Source organism: Cheilinus undulatus, linkage group 5 (genome assembly GCF_018320785.1).
Source record: "Cheilinus undulatus linkage group 5, ASM1832078v1, whole genome shotgun sequence".
In the NCBI taxonomy this organism is placed as follows: domain Eukaryota; kingdom Metazoa; phylum Chordata; class Actinopteri; order Labriformes; family Labridae; genus Cheilinus; species Cheilinus undulatus.
Window position 1 is genome coordinate 33,795,512 of NC_054869.1, and position 19,210 is coordinate 33,814,721.

Genomic DNA, 19,210 nt, shown 5'->3' on the forward strand with positions numbered 1-19,210 from the left:
TTATTGACCACGTGTGTATGTAGAAGCTGTTTAAAGAAGGACTTGAAAGAATGTGAACTTTCCCTTTAACACAAAGCTAAGTTTTCACAGTGAAGCTACAGCCATCAGTGAAAATTATTAAAGACATTAGGCTGTGGTAAAATCATCATGAGCTCAGCATGAGCACACAAACTACAACAGGGAGTCGTCAACGTTAATGTCGGACTAACAAGCTTCAAGCCAGACTCAGATGCAGATACAGACTTTCATTTAATGCATTCAGGCTGCTGTAACTGCAAGATCAAAAGGAGTTACACAGTAAGTATGTTTATCTGCTGACTAACAGTTGAAAAAACACCGACTTTGAACTGATGTATCTAAGGAACCTGTTGCTGAATGTCTGCACCCAGCGTGTTCGCCACAGCAGGGACGGTTCCTCTGGGTCTGCATGTGATTTTATTAAGCTGTGAAAATGAAACGAGAGAGTGGGAGGGGAGCCAAGTCGATTTGATCAGAGACGGATGTGGTTGGATAAATGGGAGGCATGTCTGCTGCCGTCTTCCTCCTTTTGTCTTCGACTCTTTCTCGATTCATTCACTTTTGTCATTTTCACTTTTCATTTCCATTCCCCCCCTTGTTTAAATTTCATCCTGGAAAATTGGACTCATCTGTATTCGTGCCTTTTTGTCTTTTCTTTCTCCTTCCTCTCCTTTTCTTCAGCCGCCCATGTTGAGTGATTATAGCAGAGATGGGTCTGTAAAGGCCAGTCCAATTATTGTGTTTGAACAGCACTGCTCTCTAGTGTTGTGCTCTTTGGAGACAAGACTCCCCTTAATTTGCAGCCTGTATCTTACAAGTGCAGGACACCTTTCTCTGTCAATCCCAGACAGAAAATTCATCACATTTATAAGTGCACACAGTACTCCACTCTACTAGGCTCACTGCAGATTCTTCCTGCTTGCAACCTTCCATGGTATTCTTCTTCATCATTGTTTTTTTTCTATCAGGATCCCCCACATGGAGAAAGATGACTCCTAAACTACCCATATTCTGAAATATTTTTTTATTGATATAAAGCATTAATGTTACTCCTCCTACCTAATAAGAATGCTAACTCAAGAAGACCTAAGATGAACATTTAAACAGGATTTTTGTGATTGCTGACGTTAGCGCTGTAGCCTCAGCGTCTCCTGGGTGGGCTGACAAGGCAAACCCCCTGGTAACAGGATTTATGTGTATCCATGGAGTGGCAGGTAATGAGTCCCTGGGAGGTTGGTTGTAGCCAGGTGTATTATTGGTTGTTTTACTCATTCACAGCCTGTAGTCATGAGTCAAGATCAGAGGGGGATAAAAGTGGCAGAGAAACTCACTGGCTGACGCTGTCAACACAAATGCTCTTACTTCTTTGCTATTCCAAACATTGTAAATCAGTGAATGGTGCTTTCTTAAGTCCTAATTACATCCTGGGTGCATGGTGAGACGAGAATCATGCCTCTGGATAAACCCAAATGAACACCACAAGACATAATTTGTTTATGAGAGGATGGATTTAAGTGGCTGCTCTCAGAGCTCTGTGTTCACCCTGCAGCAGTAGATACCAATCAAGCTCCTTTAATCTGTTGTGCACATTAACCCCTGATCTGTGGGTCACAGCATCTGCGACATGACCTTTAGCTCTCCGATCTTTGGATTGATTATCATCAATGCAGGGCTCTGAGCTTTTTCAAATCAACAAATCTGATTCTTCAAACCTGCACTTATGAAACCCCTGTCAAAAAAAAGCTGTGGTGATAGATTTTTACTTGCATGTACATGAGTAGTGTGCTGCATCCCATGTATAGGGGAGGAAAGTGGAATTTAAATTTTGGTGTCAGTACTGAAAAAATCAACAGCTTATACATTGATTACTGTAAACAGCAGACATGATGTTGGCATGATTGTTTTGAGGATTATTGTTGCTGACTGGCTGAGGTAATGCTCTGATGTTTCACCCAGCATCAGCAGCAAGCTAAATTTTATTCTTACGCAGAGAAATATCTCAACATCTATGTGATGGTTTACAAAAATATTTTGCAGAGATCTGCAGCCATCTAAGGATACATCTTCCTGACATTGATGGTCCCTTGACTTTCCATCTTTTCCACCAGGAGGCTAATAAGCATGAATTTTGATGAAAAATCTCAACCAACATTTTATGGTTTGCTGTTAGTTTATATAGAAATTCCTGGCTGCCAAATGGTGATGGACAGTAACGAGACACTAAGCTTCGTCTGTGTAGTTCTGTGTATGGGTTGTCTAAGTTGCGCTGCTGTACCTGTATGTACGACTCTGTGGTTGAATGTAGAGCAAGTGGAGCTAATGTCACTCAGACCAGGCAGTTTATTTAGTGGTGAGAATGACGGCTACAGCAGAGAGGGATGATGATTCTCCACTTGAACACCCATGGCTCTATCTTAAGTTCATGTTTGAGGTGTTTTAAATGAAAAATGATTCACTCTGTTTTTAGAACATACTCATATATTCTTAACTGTACTTGTGCATTCAGAAAATGCAAGAATCTCATTATAAGAGTGTCCTAGCCAGAGGTAAAGACATAAAACACTGAACATAAAGGCACTGCAAACATCAACCAACTCCTGAGTCACAGAGCAGAAAGTCATCAGTTAAAACATCTACAACCTGATGTATCTTCCTCCAAGACATTAAGTCTACTTTTTAAATAATTTAAGGAGACCAGCTCCCCCAGAGATACATTTTTCTGCAGAGGGTTCCAGACTGCAGGAGCAGCATATCCATTTTAAAGTAGACTTTGGGCTATGATTGCAGAAAATGTTTTTAAATGCACTTGAATACTTACTTTGCAAAGCAGATGGATTCGCCCGATTCCATGTTTCTCACTGGCAAATCCATCTTGCAAAGCTCCCGTCTGAATGGTTTGGGCCTGGTTAGAAAGTGACAGGACCAGTCAGCGTCGAGGGGCAGTTCTTTCGGGCACGGTGGGGTCATGACGTATGCAAGCAGAGAGAAGAGGCTGGTGCAGTAATGGGGCAAGAGATTAGCATGGATGCTGCTAAAGCATGAGTTTTACCAGAACTTGACAACATTTCTTTGTTAAAAGAACAACAAAGGACAGCACTGAGTTGATTTTTCTTTCAAAAATGACAGAAGTTGTGTACTGACATGTCTACAGTCGCCATGGTTCGTGTTATGCACCTCTCTATGGAGGTTACTCGTCGATATCAGCGCATCTCGATTTGGGGCAACGACTTAACATGTTTTGTTGCTCTGCGCTTTCCCAAATGCCATCTATGGAAGGTTTACCAGATGGATGTGTGAAACAAATCCAGCTGGCGTGTTGGGTTACTTGAATACCTGAATATTTTAAAAGCAAGTACTGTAGTACTTTGACTAAAGTGATAATTTTACCGAGCAACTTTCACTTGTATTGGAATAATAATTGACCAGGAGTTTCCACAGTTTGACTTAAAGTCTCTGTAAAGTGATAAAAACAATCTTTATTTAAGGTTTGTTTGTTTGAAATGTCTGCCAGTCTGTACATTTTGGAGAAAAGGGATTAAGTACAACGGCAACACATAAATCTTACCTGTTTTCCTTTATTCATATGAAGTCCACATGACTTGATTTCTGAGGGAGAGAACTGTAACTGTAAGAAATTTTGGTGATGATAGTGCAACACACACATCCAACTACCTAATGAGAACCTAAAGCTAACATAATTTCTCGTTTAAAGGTCTTTCTTTCTTTCTTTCTTTCTTTCTTTCTTTCTTTCGACTCCTTCTCAAAAGGTATTTTTGGATTCTTTGGACATGTAAAAGCCACAAAACACAAAATTCCCCACACTTTTTGGAATGAAAACGATCAAAACTAACATCATCTGTTTTTTGAATAACCAATCAGAGAATATCTTTTTTCAGTTGTAATTAAATCTATCTACTTTACCCTTTCAATTTGACATGAGCAAAACTCTTCATTTGTATATGGCTTCTTATTTTACTGGTGTCCTCCTGTCATCAGACCATATCATCATAAACTGATGTTCAGAGCATAGGGTCCTGTCAGGTCTTTGTAGATATGCTTTCCTGCACAACCCTGTCTCTAGATCAATAGCAGAGATTGTCACTGTTCTTGTAAACCTAGTAATCTGAGTTAGCTGGAGATATGATAAATGGTTATGGTTATGCTGGAACCAAAGCACTTTCTATTGATTAGGTTTATACAGTATTTACTCTCAGTCTGACCAGTAGCTGAGGAAGAAGATGAGGATTCTTTTATGTTTGTGTGTTTAAGCATTAGGAGACAGAATAAGGAAATTCTCTAGCACTGTGTCCAGTGCCACGTGTTTACCTTGGTTGCCCTGGCAACAACAGAGCACACAAAGCAACCGAGTCCTTGAAAGCAGCAATGCAGAGAAAAGTGAATGGAGCGATGGGGAGATGTGACTGCGCTACAGGGAGATACCAGGAAATGGTGTGTTTGTTTTGCCTGTGTGTTCATGGAGTCTGGCTGAATAAAAAGATGGCTGTAAACACAATTGCAGCAGAAATCAGATGTTGTGTTTCCAACAGTTTGTGCTCTTACATCTTGAACTGATGCTCTCATGTCGTTCTCCCCCAGCACTCAGGCTGATGACAGAGTGAGAATCGAGACGAGGGACAGCTCTCAGTTTGAGTTTGCTTCGGCGATGAACACAGTAACAGCGTTTTACTGCCACACCCAGGAGAAAGGTGTGTATTCCGTTTGTCTCTTTTCTGTTTAATCTTTTATTAACAGCTCTTTCATTGAATAGCTATATCTGAGGGCTGAGTTTGTGCTTTCTGTATAAACATAAGGCATTTCTCTATGTGTATCCTCCAGGCTCTCGCTCTTTGTCGACTGTTGCATCTTTGGAGAGCGCAGTGATCTGCTGCCTTGGGCCACTTATCCACTACCTTCAAGAATTCAATCTGGAAAGAGTTCTCAGAAGTGAAAGGTACTTTTAAACAAATGTGCACACTGGTTGTGTGCCAATTTTGTGCTGGGCCCTGGAGCAAGGATGGGCCCTCCCTTTTGCCCCACACAGAGATGCACACTCATTTTCACAAACATGCACAGATACACAGAACCATTCCTGATCATTTATGTCACCATGCAGAAAAACACCATAAAGATGCTGTTCAAAGCAGCATCTGATCAGCACCACAGACAGCAGCTGGAGCCTGTCATGCCTGTGATGCACACAAACTCAGATAAGATAAGCATAATTCCCAGAGCTCTGTTTTGCCATTGGATTTTAGTTAAAAAATGGAAAATAATATCATTATTCCTATTTCTACTTTACTATAATTAAGTGATTTTTATAGTTAGTTTGTATCAGGCACATATGGCCTAGTGGTTTAGTGAGGGCCCATGTTTGGAGGTCCTACAAATGTGCAGCCCCAGCCTGAACTGTGGCTTATTTCCTGCTTGTAGTTCCCAACTCTCTCTCTCTTATGTCTTACCCTATCTGCTGTCCTATCCAGATAATGGCATAAAAGGCCAAATCTTAGAGTCCCTGTGATGTGAAAGTGGGTGTGCAAGTTTCTAAAAGTAAGCTTCAAAATCTGCTGTAGGATGGTGTAGGTTTGTTTGTTGGATGAGCTGAAGCCACAGCCACTTAAATAATAAAATGCTTCAGAGCACAGCTGCCTGGCTCTGGGCCAGAGCAGAGAGATTCAATTTACTGTTTTCTGGTACAGATCTCTCTGTTAGGATGCTTTTTTATGGCCCCTAATTCAGTTTGAGAGATAGATTCTTGAAATGTACCTCACAATGAACAAAAACACAGCATGTTAACTTTAAATGAAAGCAGTGACAACAGCTACCAACAGACTGAACTAAGATGAACTGCTTGGTGAACTTGGTTACTGGCTATTAGATTATTAAAAATAGTATGATGGATTAAAAGCATAGGTCTTAACTTTACTTGAAAAGTACCCAGATTGCCAAATGATAACAGAAAGGTCTCTTGATGCTCGTGGGTGACTTGACTCAATAGGAGACAACACACTGGATCCTAGTAAGTGTTTTGGCAACTAAAAATACGCATTGCAAGCTACCAGCAGCTCTTATCCTGGTGAAATAAAGGGTGTTTTATGTTTTACAGGAAAACAGGTGTTTTTTTTTGCTCTGACAGAACTAATACAAGGGAAAAACAAAATTTCTGTCATAGTTCTGCTTTGATTGAAGTTATCTCTGAAGTCCTTAAACTCTCAAACTTTCCCTTGTAAACACAGGTATAATTTTATAATGCATCTGTATTGTTTTTGTACTCCTTGCAGCTCATTTCGGCGTCTCTCCTGTGCGTCAGAGAGGATGACTCTCAGTGCTGCCACCCTGAGAAACCTGGAAATTCTCAACAATCAGGTAAAACAAACCTACTGGCATTACTGGTATATATTTAAACATAAACAGGAAGAGCTATTTGTTTTGATGTTAAGATATTAACACTGCACAAACTTATAACAAATTCTAATTTGATTAAAAAGTCAGCACTTTGTCTTTTCTTGTTAGCACAGTAATTCTTTTTGCAAATGTTGCAATTATAATGTTAATGTTTGTGTTGGCTGTTTTCATAATAATAAACCATAAATCAAATGTCTGAAGAGAAGTCACAAGTCCACTGTCAGAGCCACCTGATGCTTATTATTAGTTACACAGCATTTGAATATTTGTCATTTAAACCCATGTTAATGGTGGATTTGTCATAGCTGAGACCAAGTCCTTTTTATTAATAGGCGAGTTCATTCATTTTCATTGTGTGGCAAAGCAGGAAGGTGACATGCTTCTATTGGTTGTCAATCTATGTCATCATTGATGGCAGTGGCAGGCTGTAAGTCATTCAAGCTGACAGAAATCTCATATGGATAGTGTCATGTAGCTGGTCATAATAGCACACAATGATGTATTTGAATCGTAGCACTTTTTCTGAAGTTTCATATCATATTTAGCACAAGTAAATGGAGAAATTTAAAAATTAAACCCTTTTGGTCTGCAGCATTAAAGCTCTTTGTTTTGTCTTGGCTGGCTGTAGTCCTTTTATCAAGAATAACCTCCATCTGTGTTGTGTTCACTCTTCTCCATGTTTGTTTGGGTTGTTTTTAAGCAAATCTCTGCCTGTGCCTATGAAGTGCAGAAGTAGAGTCATCGAAATGAATGAAATGAACTCTGTGTTAACTTCTAATGGATAAATGTTAACCTGCTACTTTTGGGTGATCCATAGTAGACAGTATGCCTGATAACTATGGTTATGTCAAACTACTGATATCAATGACCTGACTTGTGTGATACAATGGTCTGAACTTTATTGCCAAATATTGGTATCTTTGGAGAAAAAGGTGGAACTCCTCCAGTTTGAATCATCAGCAAACATTAATTGTTCAGAGAAGAAAGTGACAGCTGGATGAAGGAAAAGGCAGGTAAAAAAAAGTTAAAAGAAAAGAGGAGGATAAGAGGTAACACCAAATCAAATTTTTCCTTTTGTGGATGTGTTTTGCTCTTTAGTTAAAAGGAAACATAGTAAGTTTCATTACATTAGTTTATGTTAGTTTGTTTACTTATTTGTTTGGATCACTATTAACTGTACACTAGAGCAGTAGCTCTCAACTAGTCCAGCCATAGGACCCACCACCTACTGTCATGTAAAGTAAGGACCCAAATTTTTGATTTTATTGAATTAATTCAACACAAAATGTTGACATTTGGACCTGGGAAGGAACACGGCAAAAGGCTGTACAAAGTGACTGGCTAACTCTTGAGATGACATGCATGCAAACATTTTATTTCACTATGTTTTATCATTATAACACATTTCGGTTGTTTTTTAAAAGATGACAAGACATTTACTTAATATCATATGAAAACTAACCTTCCTTAAAGTATTTCCATTTTTTTCCTGAATTCAGTCCGTGACCCACTGAAAACAGCCCCAGGACCCACTTTTGGATCCCGATCCACCAGTTGATAACCACTGCCCTATAGCACAGCTAGTCTTCCTGGGATCTACATTAGAAAGCTTACTCTGAAGAGTATTTAAGGTAAATTTGGAAAAATAATTTGGCTCTACAGTCCAAACCAACCATCCCTCTAAGAAGAGGGTACTAAAAAGTAGTGTTTAAATTGTAAGATATTTTAAGCTATACTTTTAACACAATAAACAATTATGTCAAAAATACCTATATTTAAAACACGGCTAAGATAAACAAAATCTTTGAGCACCTTTATTTTTAGAGAATCCATCCCATTGTGCTATCATTACTTTGGGCTCTGGCCAAAACCTCCTGTCTCCAAAAATGATCACTTTTCAGAGAATGAAAGGAAAAAAGCGCTGTATTTTTCAAATAATTTATCACTTAATGGTCATAGTTGGCATCTTTTTGACATTTTTTTGCTTAAAAATTTGTTAAAACCCAATGACAGATGTTAAGGATGACTAATATCACCGATTTATGAAAAAAATGTTTAGATATGAGGTTTTGGCCTGACTCATGCGATCTCATGTATCATATTGAGAGTAACCCTGTGATTCCCATCCCTACTAGTGCTGTCAGAGTGAATCTGTAAGCATGCTGTTGTCAGCATTCTTCCTGGTGCACCTCAAGGCCTCTGCTGGACCATTTGAGACAGGGGTGTCCAAACTATGGCCTGTGGTACATTTTTGATTGGCCTGCAGTGTTTAAAAAATAAAGTGCAATATGGCTCCTTAGGTTTACTCCAATGAGACAATGAAATGTGTCCTTTTCACACCTTTGTGTGAAGTGCTGTAAGGGCTATTGGTAAGATGGGCCCCTGTTGTTTTTGGCCCTTTGTTTAGATGTTTTCCCTCTGAAACTACTCAGGCTCCAACATTGCTTGGTAGGCTGAGTTTTTTTTTCTCTGTGTTGGATGCCAGCATGTGGGTACCTGTGACTGCCTGCTGTTTGGTGTTGAGCAGCCAGTGTGCTAAGTTCTTTGTCTTTGAGCTCTGTAGCTAAAAATGATGCTGTGAGGAGAGGAAGAGCAACCAGAAACAGAAACATTGTTGGCTTGACAGCTTAACAATGTGCTGTACTTTGGATAGGAGGATAACCAGCATTCAAGATTTTTATTTCTGAGAAGAAAAGAATTTACTCAGGCTGTCAACAAAAAGGACAAACAAAATCATTCCGTATACTACTCAAAGAACTCTGCAGAAACAATGGGAGAAAAACTTATCATTAACAGAAAAACAGACTCTTTTGTGAGTTGTTTCCTGGAGAGAGACAAACGCAGACCCACCAATATGTGGTTGTTTCTTCAGTTCTGGGTCAGAGAGGGATGTGCTCTATATTAGTGTCACATTTGTTAAGGTGGAGCTTAACTCCCCTCATCAAGATTAACTAGATTCTAGATCTACCCACAGTTTTAAAAGGGTGCCAACAACTTTGTCCGGCCCATTTTTTGGAGTTTTTTGGAAAATTATGTCAATTTAGGCTTTTTTCTTCTGCTTTTTTGTGTTGTTCCAATACACATAAACCAAATAAACGTGTTTACCAACAACATTTGTAATTGCAACAATTTCTGGGAAAAAAAGGTAACCTGGCACGCCAGATGGATTTATTTCACACATCCATCTGGAAAACCACTCACACACATCGTTGAAAGGGCAGAGCCTTTGAAAAAGAAACTCGGAGGGTGATTGGATGAATGTTCTGTCTGTCACATCTTTAGAGTAAACTCCATTAGAACTACATAATGCGAACCATGGTGACTGTAGACTTGTCAGTACACGACTTTCGTTGTTTTTGAAAAGAAAAAAACTCCAGGCCCTAAGGCTTCAAACAGGAGCTTTGCAAGATGGATTCGCCAGTGAGAAACATGGAAACAGGCATATCTGTCTGCTTTGCAGGGTGGGAGAAATGTTGTATTTCTGGAAAAATTCCAGGGGTGCCAATTTTTCCATCCATGACTGTATCACATTTAGAGAATTAGGTTAGACAGGGCAGACTCAGACTAGATCATTTTAGACAGATTTTTGGCCTGACTGCATTGTTGTAGCTTGTCATCAAACACTGGGCCGATTATGTGCACCTGGGAAGACAAACAATCTTGTAGCGTGACATAATCAAGGACATATCCAAGATGCTTCATCGTCTAGTTTGACCCCCTAACCCACTGTTAACGGCATGTATCTTGTTGAGCATTTTCTTTTATCTTTTATCATCATTTACCACAGTGACATTAAACAAGCCCACATTTTTTCTCCCTCCTGAGATTGATGTGTAAAGACAGGGAAGCTGTATGTATCAGGAAAGTTAAGTGGGCAGATTTTCTTGGCGTTATCACATTCATACCTCAAGCTCTATTTGAAGGTGGGCCAGTCCATGTTGTCCACTTCTTGATACGTCGAGACAAGCCCATAAACCCATTGTTCTTTGTTTGATTTTTTTGCTTTTTGTCAGAGCAAAAGACCTGCAGAATCACACAGACTGGTTCTGTTGTAGCTATGGTTGACTTTCTTTGATCCACCACCCAGAAGACCTGTGAACCTGCACCGGTCGCAGAGACGGTACTGATGTTAGCATATGATGATGGTCAGGATCACACTTGTAATGTGGCTAGGCTGTCGTCAAGGAGAGGTAAAAATTTTAGAGGCACAGACTTACATGGTGCGATCGTGAATGACCAAAAAACTGTGTAATTTGAGTCTGCCTTAGTCGGCAGCAGACAAGCTGAACTGAATATTTATTTTGAAGAGCTTTCAGAACATAAGAGGGTCAGTATCAGGCAGCAGCTTCTTAAGTAGACCGTTTCCATTTCATATAGTTTTTTTATATTCACATGTCAGGAATGGGTAAATTGTTTCTTGAAGTTTGCGGTCATTAATGAACAGCAGACAGTAAGAACTGAATAATTTAGGTTTTCTGTAATCATAAGTAAATGTTCTGACTACTCAGGCTTGTGTGGGTGACGGCTCAGAAGTTCAGCAAACATAAAGTTCAAGATCAGTTTCTGCCCCCTAAACCCAACAGCTTGTGCCTCCCCCATCACTCACCTCCTCTGATGTTTTTACAGTCTAATTTTGTTTTCCTCCCGCGTTTGGGTACAATCAAATGATGTACATGTAAGCCGTGTTTGTGTGTTTCTTTCCACGACAGACAGATGGCGGTGTGAAAGGCAGTCTGTTGTGGGTGTTGGACCACACTCGTACAGCATTTGGAAAGAGACTGCTGAGGAAGTGGGTGATCGAGCCCCTCACAGACCCGCGGTGAGTACAGGACCTCTGACGGAGTGCAGCTGTCAGTGCCGTGCTCAACTGATTCAGGTTCTTTCTCCTGTCCCGCAGTTTCACAGTGCTATGAGAAACGTCTGTACAGCATAGCACATTACTAGAGATGGGATAGATTTCAGTCCGTATGTTTACATACACAGTTTAGTTGACGGGGGCTTTATCTAAAGGCAAAAGGATTTTCCTTTTATCCCTGTACTTCAGTATGTATCACTTCTTAAGCTGACACAGTATAAACTGGATCCCTTTGTCAGTCCTAAAATGTGTAGTACTGGCCATGTTGATACCTTCTTTTCATTTTCTCCCTGGCTTTCTTCTACACATTGATGCTTTTCATCTTGTGGGAACACAGCATGCACTCTGGTCTGTCTCTGGCGTGTGCCAGGAGTGCCATTCTGCTCTGCTCTGCTCAAGATATGTCTGCTCAAGATATTTTCATCAGAGGCCAAAAAGCATCAATCCATGTAGAACAGTTTGGCCCAAACAGGAGCACACAAAGCATTTGGTCATTTTGAAAATACATTACAATGTAAAGACTCCTAACTGTAAATGACAGCACGATATGAACATTATGTCAACAAGTGATGGCACATGGCACAGGTCGACAGTTGGTCAGAGAGGTATCATGGTACCATAGATGAAGAGAAGTTAAAATTGGAGGTGAAAAACCCACGTTTTTATATGACAGCTCATGTTATTCCTAGAGAACGTAACCCTTAAAATTTTCAAAGGTACTCACCCAGAAGCAAAAATATCATGGGGTGAAATTGAAATGAATGAGAGGGACCTGGATGCAGCTGAGGACTTCCACTTCATACTGGAAGTCAGACAAGTCGGACATATCTCATCTTCTAATACTGGCAGTCACTTGACAGTGTTCTTTGTTGTTTTCTTCGTGCATTGCTGCCATATTAATAGAGGAAAGTCTGCCACATAAGGAAATACAAGTAGATGAAAAATACTTGACTTTTCAGACTAACAAGCACAGCGACTACATAAGATTAATTTTTCAGTGCCATCCCATGTTCCCTTCCCATTTTGCAATTTCTTGTAATTTTCGCAGCCCTGCCAGCTTACTTTAAGCAATCCACATAAATGGATCTTTACATGTGGTATGTTGTCTGTTTGTTAATCTGATATCTATAAATATCATTCTACTGCTACAAAAAATTTCAACCCCTCGGTCTCTGCAACCTGGCAGCTCATTATGGGATTCAAGGAATGTGTGCACAGATGCACTTTGCGCTAGGGCTGACAGCTTCCATTTGATTGGTAGATTGTTTGGTCGAATAGCTTTTGTCCGACCAGGATCACCGTGGTCGACGAGTCGGATTACGGATCAAGCTAATAAAATATGCCATGACAGGAAAATGTTCCTCAGAAAAAAACACGCTTTAGCCCCATCCTCCTGCATTTTGAAACCTCCTGACTGTACGATGAACATTTGCCCCTTAAAGAAGCTCGTTGTAGATAAGATGACATCCAAAACTAAAAATCAGAAATCAAAGCTGGGCTTTTAACAACAGGACAGGTTTATTTTAGGCATCAATGTTTTATTTCAACCAGACATTTTACGTTTGTAACACTTTAAAATGCTTATTGCAATAACAGAGCAGAGTTTGTGTTAGGACTCCGAACTCATCATGAAGTCGTATCTCAGCCCCACCCTTGTTGGAGCCTACAGATAGATGCTTGGGTGGAGGTGGGTTGAAAGCAAGAACAGAGTTGATTAAAGGCAGAGCTGGCACAGGACCACCACTTGGGAGGATGTTGGTCAGGTGATTGAATAATGATGCGCCTTAAGTATGAAATCGCCGCAGCTTGAGTCTTTTGCCTGAAAAGCTTACAGCAGTGGTTCCATTTGTTTTCATATACATGTAATTTAGTTTGTAATCAATTTTCTTTGTGTTTTTATTAAAATACTAGCTTCCCTTTCATAATTAAGACTGAATTATTAAGGATGATTTAAATGGCATGTATGCAGCATTGCTCGTAGGCCAAAAATCTCTTTCAGAGATGTTAATTGAGGTCAGTTTCTTTTATTACATTTAATTCTGCCTTGAAGCTTTCTTAATAGACAGCAGGTAATTTGAACAAAGTAGTCATGCTCTGGTTTGTGAATGCTTGCACAGGCTCCAGCAAGAACTGACTTAATGGCATAATTTTAGGAAAGATAGGCCACAATTTAAAGACCATGCAGCGTTGCATTGACCGTATTGTCTCTGGGGGCAGACATAGCTGCACAACTGCTGTGTTTTAAAGTAACAAGAATAATTAGATTCCACATCAGCATGAGAAATAATAAGAACAAGAAGCAGGAGGCATTACCATTATAATATACTGCTAATTAAATGGTATTTAATGTTATTATCACTGCATTTAAGTGACTGCTTTGTGACTTGCATAAATAAACCTCAACAGTCACTTATCTTTAAATGATGTTTCATGTAAGATTTTAAAACAAATGCTAAAGTTATAAAAAAGGATGTAAATGAGTGCAGAGTATTTTAGCCCTTTTGTAAAACTTTACAGAGCAGTTGTTGCTCTGTTAAGAGATCCCGCAGGAAGAAAACAAAACATGTTTTCTGAAAGCGACCTCTTTAAATAAAACTGCCTAAACTGACTCACAGCTCTTCAGCTTCAAAAAGCCTCTCATTTCTAACACTGCTTGACTATTCCAGTACTCGGCCCTGCAGTGGAATTTTATCATCCATATATTGATTGTGTTTGTGTGTTGGCTCTCTGCGTGTGTGAAGCTCTCTCCCTCCCACAGTGCAGGGATTATCGCTGTGGATTGGGCTCTGCTCTCAGATTATACAGATAGCTTCCCTGCAGAAATTTGACATCAATAAAACGCAGATTACACCCTGGCACATTCATTTCTGCGCACAAAGTGAAGCAGCACGAGGCACAAACACCAGTGCATGTGCACACCGGCATGCTGACACAAAAAAATGTCTGTTCTGTTACATAATTCAACATGACGTTATCTGCTTTTTATTCTACCCATTCTTCCCAGATGTGATGTTCACAGAATAATTTTTTTTACTGTTGTGGATGTGTTCGTCAAAATGTTCTCAGTCCAAACTCAACAAGCTTTAAAGTATGATCCAGAATAGATCACTAGTTGCCAACCTACGGAACCAATAACAAACCTCTAAAGGGGTCTCAGAGATGTTTTATCTCTAAACATTTCTTTCTTTCTTACAAATAAATATGTAACTGTGTTCCTTTAATGTCATTAACCATTGCCATCAGAGAAAGGGTTGAGCTGTTGTGACTGTTATGATGTGTTCACATCAGAGGTGAACAATCACCTGTTTGCGCCTATCTGAACGCGGGAATTTTAGGAGTTTACCTGCTTAATGTTTTCCCTGCACGCGCGTCAAATGACATGTGCACGCACACATGAAACAAGTTTATCAGGTTTTACAGTCACAGGACATCCCAATGGACAAGTTACAAAACATACAGGGAGGCACAAGGTTTTAAATAACAGAACAGAAGCATTTTAATATTACAGATAACAGTAACATACATTGTATTTTCCTATGATAGTGATAAGTTGTGTTGAGCAATCAAGTTAAAAATAGACAAGCAGTATGGATATATTTTCATAATAAAGCTTCCTTACAATGGTTGCTTTTTCATTTTTTGACATGCAATGATCAAGTAGTCAACTGTCAGTCAGACATTGATTGTGTTTTACTTTTCATTCAAGTAAATGTTGATAACACGTCTCACTGCTTCTCATGAAAACATTAGCGCACTGCTTTGAGAAGCAAATGAAGATCTATCAATTATTTTTTTAAGATTTATTTTGGGCTTTTCGTGCATTTATTTGATAGAAGAGGAGGGTGGATAGAGTTGGAAACAGGGACAAGAGAGCAGAGAAAGACATGCAGGAAAGGACCACAGGCTGGATTTGAAACCTGGGCCGCCTGCGTACATGGGGTGCCCCCATCATCTATTTCTGAGAAGTTTGAAATAAGTATATCAAATTCTTGGGAGTTACAGTGGATGAAAACACGGAAGTGTCTTTTATTGTTTTTGTGTGTTTTGAGTAGTAAATCAATCTTGTGTTTCAACTTTTTTATAATAGTTTTATTTATCCTTATCTGATGTACTTTAATTGCGAACGCTGTTTGGACCAGTCAGTGTTCGAAATTATCATTTATATCATTTAAAGAGAACAAGGTGGTAGCTATAGATGGAGTTTAGTTGTACTCAAAGCCTATACAAATGGCTGACTCTAGTGCGATGATTAGCTTGGATGTAGCTCTAGCATAGCATCTCTTTTACCAGAACTGGACCACATTTCTGCATGAAACAAAAAATAAAACAATGCTAAAAGCTTTTTGTGACGGGAACGATGTTTTCGCTCTTCTGCCGACCTGCTTCGGAATGAGTTTGTGATCATTATGGGGAAAAAAGGGTTAGTTGTTGTGTGAATGGTCATGGCTGCTAGTGAAATGTGATTAGTTCAGATGTAGCCCCAGCAGAGGTTTTGTCAGAACCGGGCAACATTTCTTTATCAAAATGAGGGCTGAAAGCAGCTCTGAAAACCTTTTATGACAGCAAAAATGATTTTCCTCTTCTCCAGGTCTGCTTCAGCACAAGTTTGTAATTGTTATAGTAGGGTTTGCTGGTGTATCCAATGGCTGCTGCCGCAGTAGCTGTTAGCTGTCAGTTTTCTTCATAGATTTTAAAGTTGCTGAAGCTCCTGACAAACCTTTGTATATGACAAAGTTTTTAAAAGGCTAATCAACAGCAATTTGACAGTTAATTGTTCCAAATGTCAAAAACATTTCCATTTAATCGACATTCATTTAGTGCTCTGAATGACAAGCTTGTTTGCTGATGACAGTGATTTTGTCTTCCTTTGTTCCTCCAGATCCATTGCAGAAAGGCAGGATGCTGTGCAGGAGCTCCTGGAGTCCGACTCCGTGTCTTTAAACACAGTCAGATCTCTGCTGACGCACCTGCCTGACCTGGAGAGAGGCATCTGCAGTATTTTCCACAAAAAGGTACTAACACATGCAAAGATATTCACTTAAAATGCTTTTTTCCCAGTGTTGATTATTATTCCTGTCACTTATGATCCTATCTAATGTGCAATCAAAACAGTGGGTGTAGTGACAGTTAAAAACAGGAAAGGGTCAAAAATAAAGAAATCTGCCACCGGTGGTGAAATAAAACATTCTCTTTTTTGTTATTTTGCATACATAATGAAAATCTAACAAAATTTTCGAATCTTATTCTTCTTCCCACTCTCTCTGTTCTCTCTCTTTTTTATTGTGTGCCTTTGATTAACAGCAGGGAGCAGTCATCTCAATGGCACTTACCTGATTGTCTGACACAATCTCATTTCCCATCGGACCCATTTTTGAAATGTCACAAGGCTTCATCCTGCATGTTTGTGTGTTTATATAAATGTGTGTGTGTTATACAGAAATGAAAAAGGCACTCTGGTTTGAGCTTGATGTCTTGTTTCCTGTTCTGACTCCTTCATATATTATCAAAGGAAAATAATCAAATGTCAGTGCACGCTCACTCTCACACACAGGGACCTTAATTATTATTTGGCCTGTCTGCAGATAAATGGGCCTGTGTGTAATGGCCTGTGTCCCTTTGGCTCCATTGACATAATGGGAAGGAGGACATGCTTATGGTCTGCAGTCTTTTTGGGTTCATGAGGGAGCGTCACTGAAGCTGCTCTCATGGAGGACCATTAAAAGTGCAGCGTGTGATTGATACAATAAACCATTGTTGATGTGACTCTCATTAACCTTTAATGACCTGCTTCTATCTCTGACATCACTACTGGCAATATGAAGTCAATATGATGTAAAATATCACCTCTCTTTGGATTGCTTTCTGTGAAGAGCATTGATCAACCATTGATGCGATTTAATTTTCATTGATCGTGGTTCTTTTTTGCGAAATTTATCGTGAGAAATGGGGTTGTAATGATACCTGATTTTCAATAGTATTGATAACTATTTTAAAGGTCACATATTATGCAAAATACACTTTTTTCAGGATTTTCTAACCATATTCTAACTGTGCCCCTGGCCAGTCCACAATCCCCCCAAGAATCAGAAAAATCCATTCCCTCCCCTCTCTCCTTCTCCACCTTTCAGAAAATGCTCAGATCTCAGATTTTTCCTCATTACCTCATGTGGGGAGTTTCTGTTTGCCCTCGCCGCTTGGAGGAAAGTTCTCCTGATCCTCCTCTTCTGATCTGAGAGGAGGATCAGGAAAACCACATCCATTAAGCCACTTTCATATCCTGAGAGGGGCGGAGTCAGACAGCTCATTAACATTTTAATCCACAGACACAGAAACCGTTCGTTCTGAGCAGGGCTCACAGAGGGTTTTTTAGACATGCAATAATCAAAAACTGGAGTGTTTTTTCAGCAATAAACTTCACAGGCATGTTTTGGAGACCTCTTAGACCTACATAACCCTGTCGTGAAGAGGTGAAGTATATGACCTTTAATACCATGGCACAAATGTACAGTACCATGACAAACTATTTGCCCCTTTTCTGATTCCTGATGTTTTTGCATATTTATCACATTTAAATGTTTATGATCAAACAAATTTTAGTATCTCACAAAGACAACCCAAGTCAATACAAAATGCAGTTTCTAAGGAATGATTGCATTTATTAAGGGAAAAAAATCCAAACCAATCTGGCCCTATGTGAAAAAATAATTGCCCCTCCTTATTGAACCATGAGTTAACAGTGGTGAACTTTCCCAGGAGTGGTCGGTCAACAAAAATCACTCCAAAAGTGACACGGCAACTCATCCAGGAGGTCCCATAAGAAGGCAGGTCGACATCCAACGAACTGCAGGCCTCACTGGTCTCAGTTAAGATCAATGTTCATGACTTAACCGTAATCAAGACACTGGGCAAAAGTGGCATCATGGAATAGTTTCAAGGCCAAAACCACTGCTGGCCAAAAAGAACACAAAGGCTCATCTCACATTTGTCAAGAAACATCTTGATGATCCCCAAGACTTTTGAAGAAATATTCTGTGGACTGACGAGACAAAAGTTGAACTTTTAGGGAGGTGTGCGGCCCATTACATCTGGAGTAAAAACAATAGCATTTGATAAAAAGAAAATCATGCCAGCAGTCAAACATAGTGGTGGCAGTGTGATGGTCTGGGGCTGCTTTGCTGCTTCAGGATCTGGACCACTTGCTGTGATTGATGGAACAATGAATTCTGCTGTCTACCAGAAAATCCTGAAGGACAACGTTCGGCCATCAGTTCGTGCCCTCAAGCTCAAGCGCTCTTGGGTTATGAAGCAAGACAACGACACGAAACATACCAGCAAGTCCACCTCTGAATGGCTAATAAAACAAACAAACCAAAAAAAAAACGAAATTAAGGTTTTGGAGTGGCCAAGTCAGTCTGGACTTAAATCTAGTTGATGCTGGAAAACCCTCCATTATGGCTGAGTTTTAAACAATTCTGCGAGCAAGAGTGGACCAAAGTTCCTCTACAGTGATGTGAAAGACTCTTCACCAGGTATCGCAAACGCTTGATTTCAGTTATTGCTGCCAAGGGTGGCACAACCATTTATTAGGTTCAGGGGGCAATTACTTTTTCAGACAGGGCCAGATAGTTTTTTTTATTTTTTTCTCTTTAATAAATGAAATCATCATTCAGAAACTACATTTTGTATTTACTTGGGTTGTCTTTGTGAGATATCAAAAATGGTTTGATGATCCGAAACATTTAAGTGTGATAAATATGCAAAAAAAAATCAGGAATCAGAAAGGGGGCAAATAATTTTTGTGTAGTGTAAGTCTTGGGTAGGGATGGGAATTGATAATTTTAAAAAGTTTCATTTATATCGATTTTGCTTATTGATTCAATTCTTAATCGAATCCCTTATCGATTCCTTCCTGTGAATTTTTTTTTTTGTAGAAAA

At 39.6% G+C, this 19,210-nt stretch overlaps 1 protein-coding gene across 2 annotated transcripts in view; it reads left to right on the forward strand.

Moving 5' to 3' along the window:
* The window catches only part of msh3 (mutS homolog 3 (E. coli)), an 82,578-nt gene that overhangs the window by 5,283 nt on the left and 58,085 nt on the right, over nucleotides 1–19,210 (forward strand). For both annotated transcript variants that reach the window (XM_041788210.1, XM_041788211.1), the window contains exons 9-13: nucleotides 4,615–4,724; nucleotides 4,855–4,969; nucleotides 6,297–6,381; nucleotides 11,130–11,239; nucleotides 16,155–16,287. In XM_041788210.1, coding sequence (XP_041644144.1) covers nucleotides 4,615–4,724; nucleotides 4,855–4,969; nucleotides 6,297–6,381; nucleotides 11,130–11,239; nucleotides 16,155–16,287 — 553 coding nt within the window. The remainder of the gene's footprint in view (nucleotides 1–4,614; nucleotides 4,725–4,854; nucleotides 4,970–6,296; nucleotides 6,382–11,129; nucleotides 11,240–16,154; nucleotides 16,288–19,210) is intronic.